General features: G+C 33.1%; 2 protein-coding genes across 2 annotated transcripts; both read right to left on the bottom strand.

Annotated features, from left to right (window-relative positions):
• Positions 1–4,131: 4,131 nt before the first annotated feature.
• LOC126780740 (actin-3-like) lies at positions 4,132–5,329 on the bottom strand. The gene is made up of 2 exons (XM_050505413.1): positions 4,983–5,329; positions 4,132–4,894 (listed from the first exon to the last, which is right to left on the bottom strand). Exons 1-2 carry the CDS (start codon positions 5,327–5,329, stop codon positions 4,132–4,134), a joined length of 1,110 nt encoding a protein of 369 aa, XP_050361370.1.
• A 4,299-nt stretch (positions 5,330–9,628) lies between these two features.
• On the bottom strand, positions 9,629–11,608 carry LOC126780739 (uncharacterized). The gene is made up of 4 exons (XM_050505412.1): positions 11,490–11,608; positions 11,135–11,365; positions 10,709–11,000; positions 9,629–10,181 (listed from the first exon to the last, which is right to left on the bottom strand). The coding sequence occupies exons 1-4, from the start codon at positions 11,600–11,602 to the stop codon at positions 9,690–9,692; spliced, it is 1,128 nt and encodes a 375-aa protein (XP_050361369.1). The 5' UTR covers positions 11,603–11,608; the 3' UTR covers positions 9,629–9,689.
• Between the last annotated feature and the right edge of the window lie 4,765 nt (positions 11,609–16,373).

Genomic DNA, 16,373 nt, shown 5'->3' with positions numbered 1-16,373 from the left:
TTTGTTATACTTAACTTTAAATATGTTACACAATTTGTTTCAGTATATGAAAATATAACAATGAAACTATAATGTGCAAATATTTTCTTTTTGTCAGTTTTATATTATTAAACTTTATTTTCTCACAAAGTAAGCAGATTTCAATGCGACTAGGGATGAGATTAGATAATAGAAGTCGAGTATGGACGGTGAAGGAAAACATCGTGAGGAAACCTGCATGTGTCTAATTTCACTGAAATTCTGCCACATGTGTATTTCACCAACCCGCATTGGAGCAGCGTGGTGGAGCTCCAAACCTTCTCCTCAAAAAAAGAGGTGAGGAGGCCTTTAGCCCAGCAGTGGGACATTCACAGGCTGTTACGGTACGGTACGGAGTATGGACATATCTACTCGTCACGACTTAGTAAGTTTTTCTTTTAAAATGTATCACCAATATAAAAAAAATATCTGTTTCTTGAGTATTCGAGCCAAGACATAAAGGCCCAGTGGGTAGAATACCGATATAATCAGTGATGTAGGTAAAATTTTAACTGAGTTTTGCGATTTCGCACCCGAGCAAGAACTACTATATTTTCACGTTCTTTTTATTCAACTCGTGCTCGGCGGTGACGTGAAAAACAGTGTAAAATTTGCTACTTGCTTTGCTGTTCAGATGTTATCACAAACTAGGCAAAATCAATGTTTTTTTTTAATATATCCCTGAATGTCTAACCTATGTGCATTTTTTTTAAATGTTTTGTTGGGTCACTCTTTTGATGCATGCATTCAGTTTTGAGAAAAAGCTACACTTGTTTCCAACGAAATAAACTGTTAAAAGACTCTACCTAATCGGAAATGATATTATGACGTAAGAAAAGCATATCAGTTGTAACAATGTCTGATGAGTCATGGATGACGGACTCCACACGGGTCGGTATGCAGTGGGTGCATTGTCGCGAATAAGAAGTAGGCTAGAGCAATTATTATAGATACATCTCGGTTGGTAAACGGAGAGTTTGTTCATTACCATTGGCAATACACCTCCACCTCTTTTTACTTTCCAATTTGACGTAATTAATGTTTGATGTTTATTACTTACATTTAGGACTAGCGAGAGTTAATATTGGCGTGTGTTATCTGTGCCACGGTGGAACTTGTATTCAAAATTATGGCGCAAAAATTTAAATTCTCAGTAGAATTAAATATTTAACCAGTAAGGACCTAATATTAAAAGTTGTGCGTCATAAAACATTTAATTAACCATGTAGAAAGAAATGAGGTTCTAATTCTTTTAATATTTTACGTATTATTCTTACTCGTCCCACGTGCAGTAATGGCATTCTATATTAGAATAATGCAGCTGATGACGACCATCGCGCAGCAAAAAAGGATTACGCCAGCATTTTTGAACCCGAAGAGCTATCTTATAAAACAAAATCGAACCTTACCACTATCGTTAAATCTCAGAAAGTTATCTTTCTGTCGAGAAATTCTCAGTAGACTGGAAATTTAAATACCCCTGCCTCGGAAAACACGTAATGTTGATTCGTGTTGGATATCCATCCTATTGGATTATGAGAGTGAAGAATAGAGAGTGCACCTGTGTATTTGCCTAAACTTATGCATTTTATACCTTAAATAAATAAATAATAATAATAATAAATATTAAATAATAATTCAAAATAGAATACAAAAAAATAACAATATCACGTCTATAAATTATTGGATTTTATTTTGTTCTCATAACAAGTGAGGTGTTTCAGTTGAAAGGATAAGTTAGCCAGTGTAATAAATTACACGCAGAAGAGAGATAACGCGGGAAGAAAAGAAAGTGGGTAACACGTTTTGCCGTGCCAGTGTGAGTTCGCTCGTCTACCAAAACAATTAAAGTATTCAATTTACTAGTTTAGTATAAAATGAAATAGTGATATCTGACATTATTCGAACTAGTCTCTAGATGCAACACCGCATTGTAGGTTAGATTAACAATTTGTACGTGTAAAAAAACTCACGACTATTCCACTCAAATAACGCTCAAAAATAAGGTAAGCGAAAATATCCGATATGGCAATCGATCAGACTCTTTCGTTTCATCTCCATTATATTTGAGATTGTTAGAATATTTTTGATGGCATACGTGAGCAGAAAAAAAAAAGTTTGAATATTATAAGTTTGTCTTGATGCAGAGGACCCTATAAAAATATTGATCAAGTGTTAATTGTATTTATATTCGTAGGTTTATTTGAAACGTGACTATTTGAGGAACTCACGCGTCATGCGTCTTAATATTTCATTTTTCGTTATTGGCAAGGCAAATAAATATATTTATTTACGTTTTTAAAATAAGACAAAAACAAGCTTCTTTATCGCTCTGATGGTAAAACATATGAATAAACTTAACATCGCTTTTCCCAAAAGGAAAGTTATTTATATAAACTAGAATTATTTATATTTTAAATTATTAGCTGCAGTAATACAATACAAACATTGTTGTCGGTGTAAATACTATATATAACAACAAGTGGTAATTACCTGTCTTTATTGACATCAACCAATGGACTTTAGGGGCAGTCTTAAATTATAACAAGATTTTGAACGGTCAATTTTACGTTTCTCCATTCAAAGTGAATTGTTCTCGATGAAATAGCGTGCACAAAGAGATCATCGCGTGTTTATTCAACATAAGTTATACAATATGAGTCTATTATACAAAGATTATTTATTTAAAAAAATACGCAATATATTACCATGCAATGATATTTCAACAGGTGTTTTTGTTTAACATGATAAATAAATTTAAAAAAATAGTTTTAAATTTTGTTTTATTATGTAGTTTTTCATTTTTTTTATAAAAAACATAAGCGGACGGACAAATGTGTGTACCTAATGGTAAGTGGTCACCATCCCCCATTGGCATTAGTGCTGTAAGAAACAATCACTTCAATTGACTACGTAAGTGCCGCAACCAAACGACGACGTATGAATCAACTCATCAGCCAAAAGTATTTTACAAGTAGCGTTAGTGACAGTCTGCTATTCATTTAAATGCTGATAAGTCAGCTTCGTGATACATTAACTATGATCGCGTTTAAAACCCTAATACAATATACATTGCATGAGCTTATAGTTTCATACACCGGGCACCAAAGAAATTCTATCTTATTTCTTGAGATGTAATAAAATAAAATATACAGAAGTAAAATTAAAAATTCAGAGGGCTTTGAATTCATAAAAACAATTCCTTCAATTCTTGTCAAGAAATAACAGGATGTTATTATTTTAAAAGCTGAAAATATTATTATATATATTATTGTTCTGGTATTTCTTTTTGAGTTAATACAAGAGAAATGTTTCTCAGAAATACTAACTTCGTGCTTGTAAAATTTGAATTTCACATTTTCAATGGCAGAGAGTTTTCCGTGTCTCTAATAAATCTAAAATAAATATCCAATATAAAAGTATATTCTAAAATATTATTTGCTAAGAGACGGTTACGTACGGATATTTATATAAAGTTTTCATGTATCAATTATAATTTCAAATTTGCTTTTCGACTATACTGGCATAATTAACTACGTGATATATCAGAACAATGACAACGTAGAAACATTTCATATAGAAGCTATCATGACATGAAAGTTCTATATATAAGATTAGCAGTGTTTACGTATTTCACGAAAAATAAAAAACAAACAATCTATTTTTATATAAAACTATTATATATTATATTATAGTTTATATAACACCCAAAAATATATTTGGCATTTTATAAGGACCGGCTGCTTGCCTGAAGAAATTCCTTGGGACGATTATGCCGATGGTGGTGGTTTACGCCTTACAGGTTGTTGAAGCGCAAAATGCTGCTGATCTCGGCGGGTTCGCTTAACAAAACGGCCTTTATGACTTCCATCAATTTATATGTGACATGATATTTATGATTATGAAAGAATAAGTTTGTACGATAATCATTAAACTTTTTATTCTAAATATATATTAGACTTATTTGTCTCTTTGTGAGTCATTGAATGAATTAAGAATCATAGTTAAAATAATAATATTTTAAGTTTAAATCATATACTTCAAAGATCATTCACTCGCCATAACAACGGCGCAATAAATTAATGACATTATAAGAAACATTTAAAGCCACTGTTACAAAAACCTATTTCTCACAATTCTTTCACCATGATCTTCAAATTGCTTTTTTTGTACCCAAATTTTTTCAGCGTCAGGAAGTCCTGCAAACGTAGCTCCACCCAACCAAGACACAGCATATGGCTCAGGTGAAGAAAGTATTGTAAAAGGACTTGTAATGTAATGTTCTAATTCAACTTGTAATCTATCATTAAATCCAGGTATTGTGGCCAATCCACCACAGGGAACAATAGCATCATACATTTCAGTTCTTAATTCCGGATCACATTTTAAGGATGCAGTTACTATTGCCTTGTGCAATGGTATAATATTAGTCTTCTCCCCTTTAACAAAATCTGGTTGGAATATTAATTCTGCTGTCATAAATGCTTCGTTACTTATGTCTATTGCATTACCACTAGATAATTTATAATTCCGTATATAGTCTTTTCTTGACATGGCGCAATTTGGCGTAACATACAAGCTACTTGTTTTTATATCTTCAATATCGTGAGGCGATTTAATTTCTTCTAGCAGATTACGGTTAGCTAAGCATTTCTTGAAATAGTCTGAAATTTGAGATCCTGCTAAATTAGTATTAATATGAGCATACTTTGTCATTCCCCCTTCAAAAATGGGTATTATATCACTCGTATCGTACCCAATATCCACGCATATACCAGTAGTAGTTCCAGATCCATACATCGCTAGGACGCACTGTGATTGTATGCACACAGCTGGATTATTGAGTGTTTCAAAGAATACTTCACAGCATCGAATTCTGAAATATTTTGTATTTCATATTTTTTATTTAATTAAAATACACAATTTTTAATTTAAATTTTTAATTCAATACTTTACTATCATACTTTTCCTCTATAGTTGTAGTTAGTCCACAAGCCAAGATAATGGCACGATCTTCAGGTGCAACCTTCAACTCTTTATAGAAAACATGGTGCCAAATCCTTTCCATATTATCCCAGTGTACTATTCTACCATTGACCACCGGATGGCTTAATTCCAAATCTTTAATTCTTGCTATTGCGTCATCTCCTACAGCCACATCGTAATATTGGCGTCCGTAGCTACCATGTAAGTAGTTTGGTCTTCCAATTAACGTTCTAAAAATGGCAACTGGATGATTGTCGCACGCAAAGCCAGCTTTGATGCTATAACTACCATTATCAATTACAACTGCCGGTTTTTCAAACGACATCCTTGTGTTTTATTTTATTTAATTATATTTGTGCGTAAAATAGTATTTGAATGTTATTTGTATAATATTTTGTTACATTAGTAAGTGAAAGTATCTTACTGTCAGAATTGAAGCTTGACTTATCACATTATTATTCTTATATTTAAAAAAACTACAATTCCCTTTATCATAGACAAAAACAATTACACTCATTTTTGTACCACATTCTTCAGAATTTTAGAGTAATAGTTACAGATACTTTTGCTATCGGACTTAAGCTAAATACAGTAATAAAAAATATTAACTAAATTATAAGTCAATATGACATCGGTACGCTAATTCCCAGCATGTGGGCTTATTAAATTTTGCTTTAATTTTCTACTTGTTTTAGATAGCGGTGTCCCAAAAAACTCGTAATTTCGGTCTCTGAGCCTGTCATCTAAGTGAAATTTTGTAGGAAAATTATATATACTCTTTTTTTAAATAAAGCCATTGTGCGTCTAGTAAGCTCATCTATATATTAATAGTTAAAGAGGAAAATCTGCATTCATTTTAAGTATATAACACGCGTAGAGAAATGTGATTTTGACATAGTCAAAGTTTATATGAAGCATAAGTGCCAACAATTTTAATATATATCTACACAAATAAATAAAATAGTGTGTGTCTGTGATTTCCAAATAACTCCCACTTTTAAAGTTAATATGGCTATTTACTATTTACCAAAACCAAAGCCATCGTTTTTTTTATTTTAGGCTACTGCCGCTATATAATAATTTAAATATTTTGTATGTATTATTCAAATAGGCATCATGTACGTTAAAATGGCAGATTTTGAAGTATTTTCGTCATAAACTGAATTCCACCCTGGCGATGACGCCGCTTTTCATAGCTATAAGCATAATTTAATTACAGAGATATTATACTCTGTAATTAACTGAAAAACCTCAGTAATGATCAAATTTAATTTTTTTATTAACTTGGTTCAAATTTCGAGCACAGGGAGGAATAAGTTCTTAAATTAAATAAAAATTACATTACTATTTAAAATTACCCTGTCCTATGACATGTCTATACATCTGGAAGCTTAAACAACGGTCATAGTTCATTATTATTATACCTTATTTTCGCAATGTAAATATGAAAACTCAATTTTTTTTAAATATATAGGCTAGCGCTTGACTGTTATCACACCTGATGGAAAGTGAGATACAGTCTAAGAGGGAGCGCGCTTTGCTAGAAGTTGCCTATTCACTCTTAAAGGTACCCATATTGTAGGTGGTGGGGAAAACGGAGGTCGAGGGCATTCCAGACCTTGGCGGTGCGTATCAGAAACGAGGAAGCAAAGCGTTTCGAACGTGTCTTAAGTACGTCAACTACATACGGATGCAGATCTTTTCGATGCCTCGCAGGTCTGTAGTAAAAAGGTGACGGGAGAACCAAATTAAATAGTTCCTGAGCACAATCTCACAGTCGCAAGGTGGTATGTTTGGTGGTGAGGCACTTTCCGCATCGAGACATAAATTTTCGGCAAACAGAATTGCTATTAGGTTAGCCTTTTCTGTTGCCGTAAAGGCCAGGGATCCGTCAGCAGAGTTAAAGTTGCAATATCCGGAGCTTTAGTGGTGTGGGCTACTGCCCACGCTACAAACGCTGTGTTTTTACGGGCCTCAGCTTCGGCACACTTAGCGTTGTACCATCTAGGCCTAGGGACCTTGCCATCTAAAGATACGTCATCATATGGAATAAAGAACTCATTGGAAGAGAAGCATATCTGCCGCCAAGGATAGGATGCAAAAAAGTGTTGCATCTCGTCCCAGTCTGCCGACTTGTATCGCCACACCCGTCTGGTTCCAGTGGGATCAGAGTCCAGAGGGTAGAAGTCGTAGACCGACCTGATCACACAATGATCAGAAGTGCCCAACAGAGCCCGAGACACTGAAAATCGGTCAGGGTCGGTAGTCGGCAGAAGGTCCAGATAATTAGGTGTATGACTGTCCACATCCGGCACCCGAGTTGCTTCGTGTACCAGCTGAGAGAGATCTAGGGATATTGCGAATTTGAGCTCTCTCTCTCTCGGCATGGTCGGTGTTCTGGAATTGGAATAGCCAATCTTGCTCACCATGCTCACCATGAGCATTGAAATCCCTCAGAAACATCATTTGAACAGTCGGGTTACGACGTTGGACGGCATCAGCCGTCACACTGAATACTCAAACATCCGAGTTGTCTCCTGGTCACCACTGTGCGACCTATAGACGCAGGCGTATATAATCTGCTCCAAACCTGTATCCGATACGCACCACATTCCCGAAAAATCGGGTACCTCCAAGTTTCGAAGACGCCGGCAGCAGACGTCGTTACGAGCGTACATACAGACCCCAGCACGAGGTTTGAAGTTGTGTTCAAGTGAATATCCGGGATACTGTAAGTACTCCCGGCGTCACTGCGACTGTCTCCAAATGCAGAATACAACTATACAGACCCAATCCCCCATGGTAAGCTACTGCGAACTTCGCACCGGAACACGATGTGCTGCGCGACAAGGTGAATCTAGCCGCTCGACAAATCGCTATGGCGGTGCGGCTTTGTTCGCAGGGTGGTAATGCTAGCTACGGCCGGAGCCTCCCACCTAGAATATGTTGCTCAATTAGCACCACCCAGGGGCCACGTGTAAGGTAATGAGGGATGAAACCTGACCTTAGTGAGACCTACGGACGTGAGCAACTTTGACCCCCAATTTTATAATCTTTAAAAACATAACTAAAAAATACGCGTTGTTCAGCAGGTATTTAGTTAAAAACTGATTTGTATTTGTCATTATAGATTTGACAATCAAGAGACTCCGCATTGTTTAATTAATCACCCAGTAAACGTTTATAAGGAAATAATTATTATAAATATAAATTATGATTTTATTTATCGCATCTATATAACAATCAATGAACTAGTAATCCAAAAGAATTATTACAGAAACCAAGTTAGTATGTCCTAACCTAATTAATTAAATTAAAATGGGTATAGAACAATTTGACTAACAATTATGACGAATTAAAAAACCTTTTAAATATAAAAGACTTTCAATTAGCCCAATCGTATTGGTCCGCATCTATTTCCAATAAGACTCAATTCAATTAGGCTCTTTCTTAATAATTTTTTAATTATTTTGTGTATTACCTAGACTTTAAACCTCTTTTTAAACAAATTCCATGATTGACCGAAATTGGCGATTTCAACTGACAGAACCCATTTTGGTCAAGTCTTAGTTGAATATCGTTATTCAAATGTTCGTTAATAAGTATTTCATAACAGTAAAACCTTTTAAAAATAATACAAGGCCTCTTTAAAATCAATTAGACGATACTCGCGCTATCTACATTGGCACCTGATGTCAGAAACTTTCACACAAGTGTTAACAACAACTTTACCGAGTTTCAATTCAATCGGATGTTCGCTACGTCAAGACAAATAATACGGTTTATAGACGGTACTTAGACTAGTTTCCATCCGTGGCTTCGCCTTCTTGTAAGAATTGCGTGTAAGGCTTTTCTATATCCTGGTAATTTATACGCAAAATTCCATTTTCGCATTTATAATATTAGTTAAGATTATACTAATTTATCAGAATTTTTTTTTGTTGATGAAATTATAATCTAGTAAATGTTGCTATAAATACATCGCGTCAGAACTTACCAATGATCCAGCGAGTCTCATATACTTTCTCACTTTACGTGGGGGAAAATTGTAAAAGCGTTTTACAACGAGTAAAAAAAAGTTATACCAGTGATTCAATTTTCCCGAAATAATAACGAGATTTTTGGGGAGACATCTGAAACACAGTTTGTCTATTTGTGTTAACGTCATTCAAATATTACATACAAACAAAGGCATTAAAACGTTTCCAGTATTCAATCGAATAGCCTACAACTTTATTCCTCTAAGCCTAGTCCAAATACACAAGTTGCAGGGAAATCATGAGATCCAATCTATCTGTCAAAATATGATGATGCCGATGTTATTTTATTTAGTCGACAAATAAACTAATCACCACAGACGTGTCTCCCATACCTTTGGTGTATATTTTCTATTGTTTTAATTAACTTTGTTTTTGCCTGCATGGTTTCATTTCCAGGCAACATCTCGGTACCGTTTCACTCAATTAAATTAAGATTAATAAGAAAGTATTAAATATTTTACTTGGTCTTAAGTCAATAATCAATATTAAGAGTTAATTTTAGTTGAGCTGAAGTGACAAATATATCAATTTTTTTTTTTAATTTTTCTACTTATTATTACTCCACAAAATGAAAAAATATTTTTCGTAATTTATTCCACATTTTCATAACACAATTTAATATATTAATATTTAATCTATAGTGTATTAATAAAATTTATAAAGAACTCTTTCTGCTCCACCATCCTCATATTCGTCTCTTGTCATCCAAAAATCTTTTGCAGATTCGAGTGACGCTACAATAGATCCTCCAATCCAAGCCCCTAAGTTCCTTGAAGGCATTGCAACGACTTTCGCTTGTATACCTGGCAAATCTATAACTCTTCTAGTCAATTCAACACTCAAGCGTTCTGGTAGCCCTTTAAACATACTTGAACCACCAGATAATACTATATTGTGGAAAAAAAGCGATTTGTACTCCAAATCACACTTGTAAATACTTGAGCAAATAACATCCGTTATATTAGGACAATCAAGCTCTTGTAATTTTGGCTGAAAAAGCAATTCAGGGCAATCAAATGCTTCTGAGCCAATCAATACATGCTGGCCATCAGGAAGATTAAAAGGGACACTTTCTTTAGTACTTTTTGATGTGGTTAATGCTTTATTATAATCTGTTGCCACATAGCATAATCCACTCTAAAATAGAAAAAGTTGCATACACTTTTATAGAGAAACTAAATAATAAACTCTGTGTTTTAAATTAAGAATTAAATAAACCATCACTAATATGAAAAGTTATAAAAATACAAGTTGTTGATTTTTGTGTTGAAAAGCCGAGATGGCCCAGTGGTATTATCATATACATTATCTATCTATTATCATATCATATCTATTATCTATTATCATATATACATTATCGTGGGTTCAAACCCGGTCAAGCACCACTGAATTTTCATGTGCTTAATTTCTGATTAGAACTCATCTCGTGCTTGATGATGATGGAAAACATCGTGAGGAAACCTGCATGTGTCTAATTTCACTGAAATTTTGCCACATGTGTATTCCACCAACCCGCATTGGAACAGCGTGGTGGAATAAGCCCCAAACCTTGTCCACAAAAAAGGGAGAGGAGGCCTTAGCCCAGCAGTGGGATATTCACAGGCTGTTACGGTTTTTCGTGTTTTACATAAATAAATACGATATATATACTTGAATTCAGATACCTTAATTTTTTCCAATATGTCTCTTTCAGTTGGAGTTGTAAAAGAATAACCGATCTGACTAAGAAGATTCTGAAGACGATCCGTCAAAATGTTTCCATTTATTTTGGAACAAACAGTTGCATGCTTCAAAGGGAAACCTTCGAACACTGGCGAAGCATATGAGCATAAGTGACCATTTTCCCAGACAACTCCTGAAGTCCTACCGCTGGCATGTAATACCAATGAGGTAGATACTGCCAAATACAAATCGTGAATTGTAAAAGATTCGAAAAGTATTTCCGCCATTCTTTTTCTAAAAAAGATAGGGACATTAATATAGTTGGGTTTGTAATTTATTTTTAAAAGAATAGTATTTAAAAAAAACCTTAATATAAAAAAATCTTATTTGGTTTAAAGGCAACAATAAAGGTTTATTTAAATATTTACTTATCTTTTCTTGTAGTTAATGGATGAATAGCAATCATTATCTGAGATTCTTCTGGAGCAATATGAAGTTCTCTGTAAAATATGTGATGCCACAGTTTCTCCATTTCATCCCAATTATCTATCATTCCATTTTTGACTGGCCATGTCATTTTTGATATCCCTCGTTTAATTATCGCTTCATTGCCAAAATATACATCTGATGTTCCATCAGTCAAACCGTGCTGTCGAAATCTAAAAAAATATTACAATGACATTATTAACTTTCAAATATATGAAATAAAAACTTTTAAGCAAAACATTTCTCATTATAATTAAGTATATAAATTGCTATAGATCTATAAATTAATAATATAACCTTCCAACTGTTGTTGGTATTATACAACGAGGAAAGGATTCTCCAGCAAATCCAGCTTTGGTAGATAAAGACCCAGAATCGAGAACTACTGATACGGTGTCATAAGAAGGCATTTTTGATTATTTTGGTTTTTATGTATGACAAAATTAGTTTATATTAATAATGATTAACGTATTCATAGCCTAGTTGAATTATAGCGAGGCTTAATAGATTTACTTATAATCCATTAGATATATTAATGTTATTAATAAACGAACTAATTTCATTTTGGAACGGCTGAATATTAATTTTATATATTAAGTAAGCTATTAAAGACGTTATATTAATATTTATACTATTATTATATATACTATGGTAGATGCGATCGGCGCGTGGTCGACACTGTTTATAAATTAAATAAACCAAATATCCAGCTCGCCAGCCATTTATATCTCTCCAATTTTATTTATTTTTCTCTCTTTGCCGCCTTTTTAAAAGACCATGTTGCCAACTTAAAAATATTAAAAAAACAGTTACAACTTAACAGAAAAATATTATGTCATACTTATTTACGCTTTAGATCGGGCAAAGTGGAGGCATAGATGCAAGAAAGCGGACCCTGGCATTACTAGGCCGGGAAAACGAATCTGTAAAGACTTATTTACAAATTATAACAAAATCAATGAAATATGGGAAAATAAAATGACATAAATTGAATATACTATTAATATGAAATATTTATCAATTTCCTTAATCACTAATTGCAGGTAATTTAGATAGGGTTGTTAAAATATGTAAGGAAAAAAATACTTCATTTTTTTTATATAGAATAGGAAGGCGGACGAGCATATGGCCACCTGATGCTAAGTGGTCAGGAACGCCCACAGACATTGGCATTGTAAGAAATGTTAACCATCGCTTACATCACCCAGGCGCCACCAACCTTGGGAACTAAGATGTTATGTCCCTTGTGCCTGTAATTACACTGGCTCACTCACCCTTCAAACCGGAACACAACAATAGTACTTGGGTACTGCTGTTTTGCGGTAGAATATCTGATAAATGGGTAATACCTACCCAGACGAGCTTGCACAAAGCTCTACCACCAGTAAATAAAAAAGTATTCAGAAAAAGTGAACTTCTTACATATATTACGAATGCATTCGAATTTGAACATTGAAAAATAAAATACTAAAACAAATTTTCACTCGTATTTGATTTAAAAGTACAATTTTTCGAACTGAACAAATTTGTTCGACGTGTGCCGTTTTACAAAAACGTCGGTAAATGTCCATATGGGTTGATTTAAAATCGATGTTGGTAAGATATAAAAATCCCTGGTCGTATGGGGATATGTATAGGGATTATTTAGCCTCGTCCGACGTTTTGACGATAATAATGCTGCAATCCATTAAAAATTAAGCCGCTTTACATAATACGTAAAGGAAAAGTACTTATGAGTTATTTTATTCTTAACTACAAAGCATATTTAAAAATAAGCCGATATTTATCAAAACCATATAAATATAGCTATTTTATAAAATATAGATAACACATTTAGTGCTTGTAAAGAACGGATGTTTGTATCAGTGTACATGCACAAGAAGTAAAATATCCATTGTGTTATATACACTTTAAAGTAAAAAAGTAAAAGAAATTACGTGTTACACTGCTAGGCTAAGGAGTCCTCTCCTTTTAAGGAGAAGGTTTAGAGCTTATTTCAACAAGCTACTGTAATGCGGGTTGGTGATTACACATCTGGAAGATTTTTATCCGACTGACGCTCCGAAGTCAAAATATAGTTTATTCAAGTAAACTCTCACAGACACCTTTCAATCATTTTACAATTTTAATATTAATATAAAGCTACAACCAGTTCGAAATCTAAATCCTACCGAGAAAAACCGGCAAAAAACATAGTAGTTACTTTTTTTAACTATCAAAAAAATATATCTAATAAATTAAATATAATTGTATATGAATTACATTTATATCTCCTGTATGAACATCAACGAATACCTACTCATTATGTATAAACAAAAATTAAACATAAGAAAATTTGATGGTGCTGCCTTATTTGAAGCCAGGATCTGAATTAATTTAAACCAATTTAACATGTTCTTCAACCACCACTGGGCAATCTCACACTTTGTGTATTTAATTAAATAACACTTTTTATATTATCTTCCTTAAGATATATAGTGTGACAAGTGAATAATGATAAATTTATATATTATGAAGTTTTGTTAATCCAGGGTTACTATAACGAATATAATTTATATATCCTAGTTTGTAGGTGAGTGCAAATTGTTTAAAATTCAGTTGCCAGAATTGACCTGCACGTACTATCGGATGAAGTTAAATAAAAACGTGTAAAAATGGATGAATAGGGATAATGAATGAATATATTTAATGTTTACTTTTCTTTACCATACCCTTACTCCCACAGATGGGCCAAACGAACGAGTTAGTTTCGTATTCGCATAACTTTAACTTTTAAATTTATAATGCAAAACATATTTAGTTTGTCATTTCCCTACAATTTTTTGGCAATTGCTAGCGCTATAGTCATTCATAGTCAAATCACAAAACGAATGTATTTTTTTTACCCTGCCTTGTAAAAATTTTGATGTCAATTACTTTGTCCGCCTGAAAAGTATGTAATATACATAAATTATAATTCGAATCAGTAGTATTAAAAATATTACGAGATATTTAAATAGAGCATAAAAAATACATGGGGCGTGTTGTCCGATCATTAGTACAGTACGGAAGAATATAGAATGAATATATCTCATTGTTAAAAAATAGAAAGGCAATAATATTGACAATCAACGCACAGCCTAAACTATTTTAAGCTAAAAAGATCATTTTACTAGGTCTTTACATATGAAATTAGCGTTTTGTCGTACTGACCACTTCGAACTGAAATATCCCCTCTTTGGTTAAGAATTCCAAATTAAAATTTATAAATTCATTTAGCTGGTACATTTGAGTTTTGAAAACAGTCATTCCTTTGTTTTTTCCTCATTATTTTTTTCTTTTGCATATTTGTGCATATATAACAACGGTGCATACTTTAATTAATTAAATATATTTTACAAAAAAAATTGACTTTATATTCCTCCCATACAAAACGACAATTTCATATGTGAGGACCTAATATAATATAGAATAAATCAATTTAATTTCATAGGAAGTTCTGCACCCTCAGTTACATCAAATCAACCTTGAAAGGATGTACGTTTGGATGTGTCTTTTGTTTAAACATTCCAAGGCTAATTAAGATGGTCACATACATTTTTAGGAAAAGAATAACGTATTGCAATGAAAACGTCTGTTTAATCTTCCGATTATGGAGTCGCGGTGGGTAGTGCTACCAATATATAAAAATATTAAAGTAACATCTATAAATTTTACGCAGAGTGAGCCGAGAGTTTACGTAAGAACTTTGTTTTATCTTTATTAGATCGTTGAAATGTGTTTGGCAGACCTCTCTTTACGAGCAGAATCTAAAAGCATCTTGAGTTAGAAAATAACTCCATATTCACTGTGAACAATCTCTATTATAGACTAGTTTGACGAAAACATATCAAATAATTATGTTATCTCAGCAAAATACGTAAAATATAATTTGATGAGACAACAACAAAAGCATTCAAAACAATACTATTTATCTATTCGGATCCTAGTACATTTATTTAGTTAAAACTCCTTAGTACTCTTAAACATATTTTATTTATCATTGTATTATAATGTCCATTATTAGATGATAATTCTGTATTTATTTTTATGTTAGCATTTCTGCAATAAAAGAATTAAGTTTTGTAATGGATATCCGTTAAATTCATTTTCGAAATTGGCCCCAATATTAAGATCGTGAGCCGCGCGTTGGTCACGTCGTCTCATGTGAATAATTGAAATTCCATTAATTAATTACCTAGCGAAGGCCACAACACTTAAACAATATAAAAGGTTTATAACCAATATATAATAAAATGTACTTAATATTAGGCTGTTGCAATTCTTTTTTAGATTAATCAGGAGAAAAATTATGGCATTAGAAAAGAACATAAAGTGCTCAATAAAATAAATCGAATTTTGTTAAAAATAACAGTTGAATTTCGGCAAAATAATAGTATATAAAAGGTGTGTAAGAAAACCTTTTTTTTCACGTAGTGAAATCTTTCAAAAGGAACTCGACTTACGGCTTATCTCCCTCAATGTACCCCCTTGTGTGAGAATCCGGGTTATGTGGGACATCATAACCACTGCGATTGCCGTCTTCGACATGTTTTGAAGAGGCTACAAATCGTGTCGATATACCGCATCCGCGGCCGCTCCTGTGCTGTGCTCCGCTCATGGCTTGGCGAAGCTCTCTTTAGGGAACGCGAGTCCATCCTGGATGCAGGCCTCCTCAGGACCGCTGTGTGTAAGGAAACCTAAACAACCCAAGTCTTTTGGAAGAATTTCCTTGAAAGCCAGTTTTAAAGACGAATTTTTTATCTAAAACAGTACATAACCCTAGATAATCGACTTAAAGTTTCATTTAAGTTTGTTTCCTGTTTAAAATAATAATAATTAAAACTAAGAAGTGGTAAAGTTAGTTAACTTTTCCACTAAAAGTAATTTTGATCGTTTTGAAATAGACATTTGAATATATTACAATCATTTTTATTTTATTTTTTTATTGTCTCTTGAGCCTATAGTCACACTGGCTCACAACAAGTACTAGGTATTGCTGGTTCGCAGTAAAATCAAAGTTATTCTATTATAGTGTTACCGTTGCTGGAATACTTGAAAGTCATTGTGATAAGTAAAAATTTTATACGAGTATGAAGAAATAATAAACTTTTGAACGTCGTTCCAAACACAAGTCATTATGTCTAAACATATATTTTAAAC

Source organism: Nymphalis io, chromosome Z (assembly GCF_905147045.1).
Source record: "Nymphalis io chromosome Z, ilAglIoxx1.1, whole genome shotgun sequence".
In the NCBI taxonomy this organism is placed as follows: Eukaryota; Metazoa; Arthropoda; class Insecta; order Lepidoptera; family Nymphalidae; genus Nymphalis; species Nymphalis io.
This window is presented reverse-complemented; position numbering and strand designations above follow the sequence as displayed.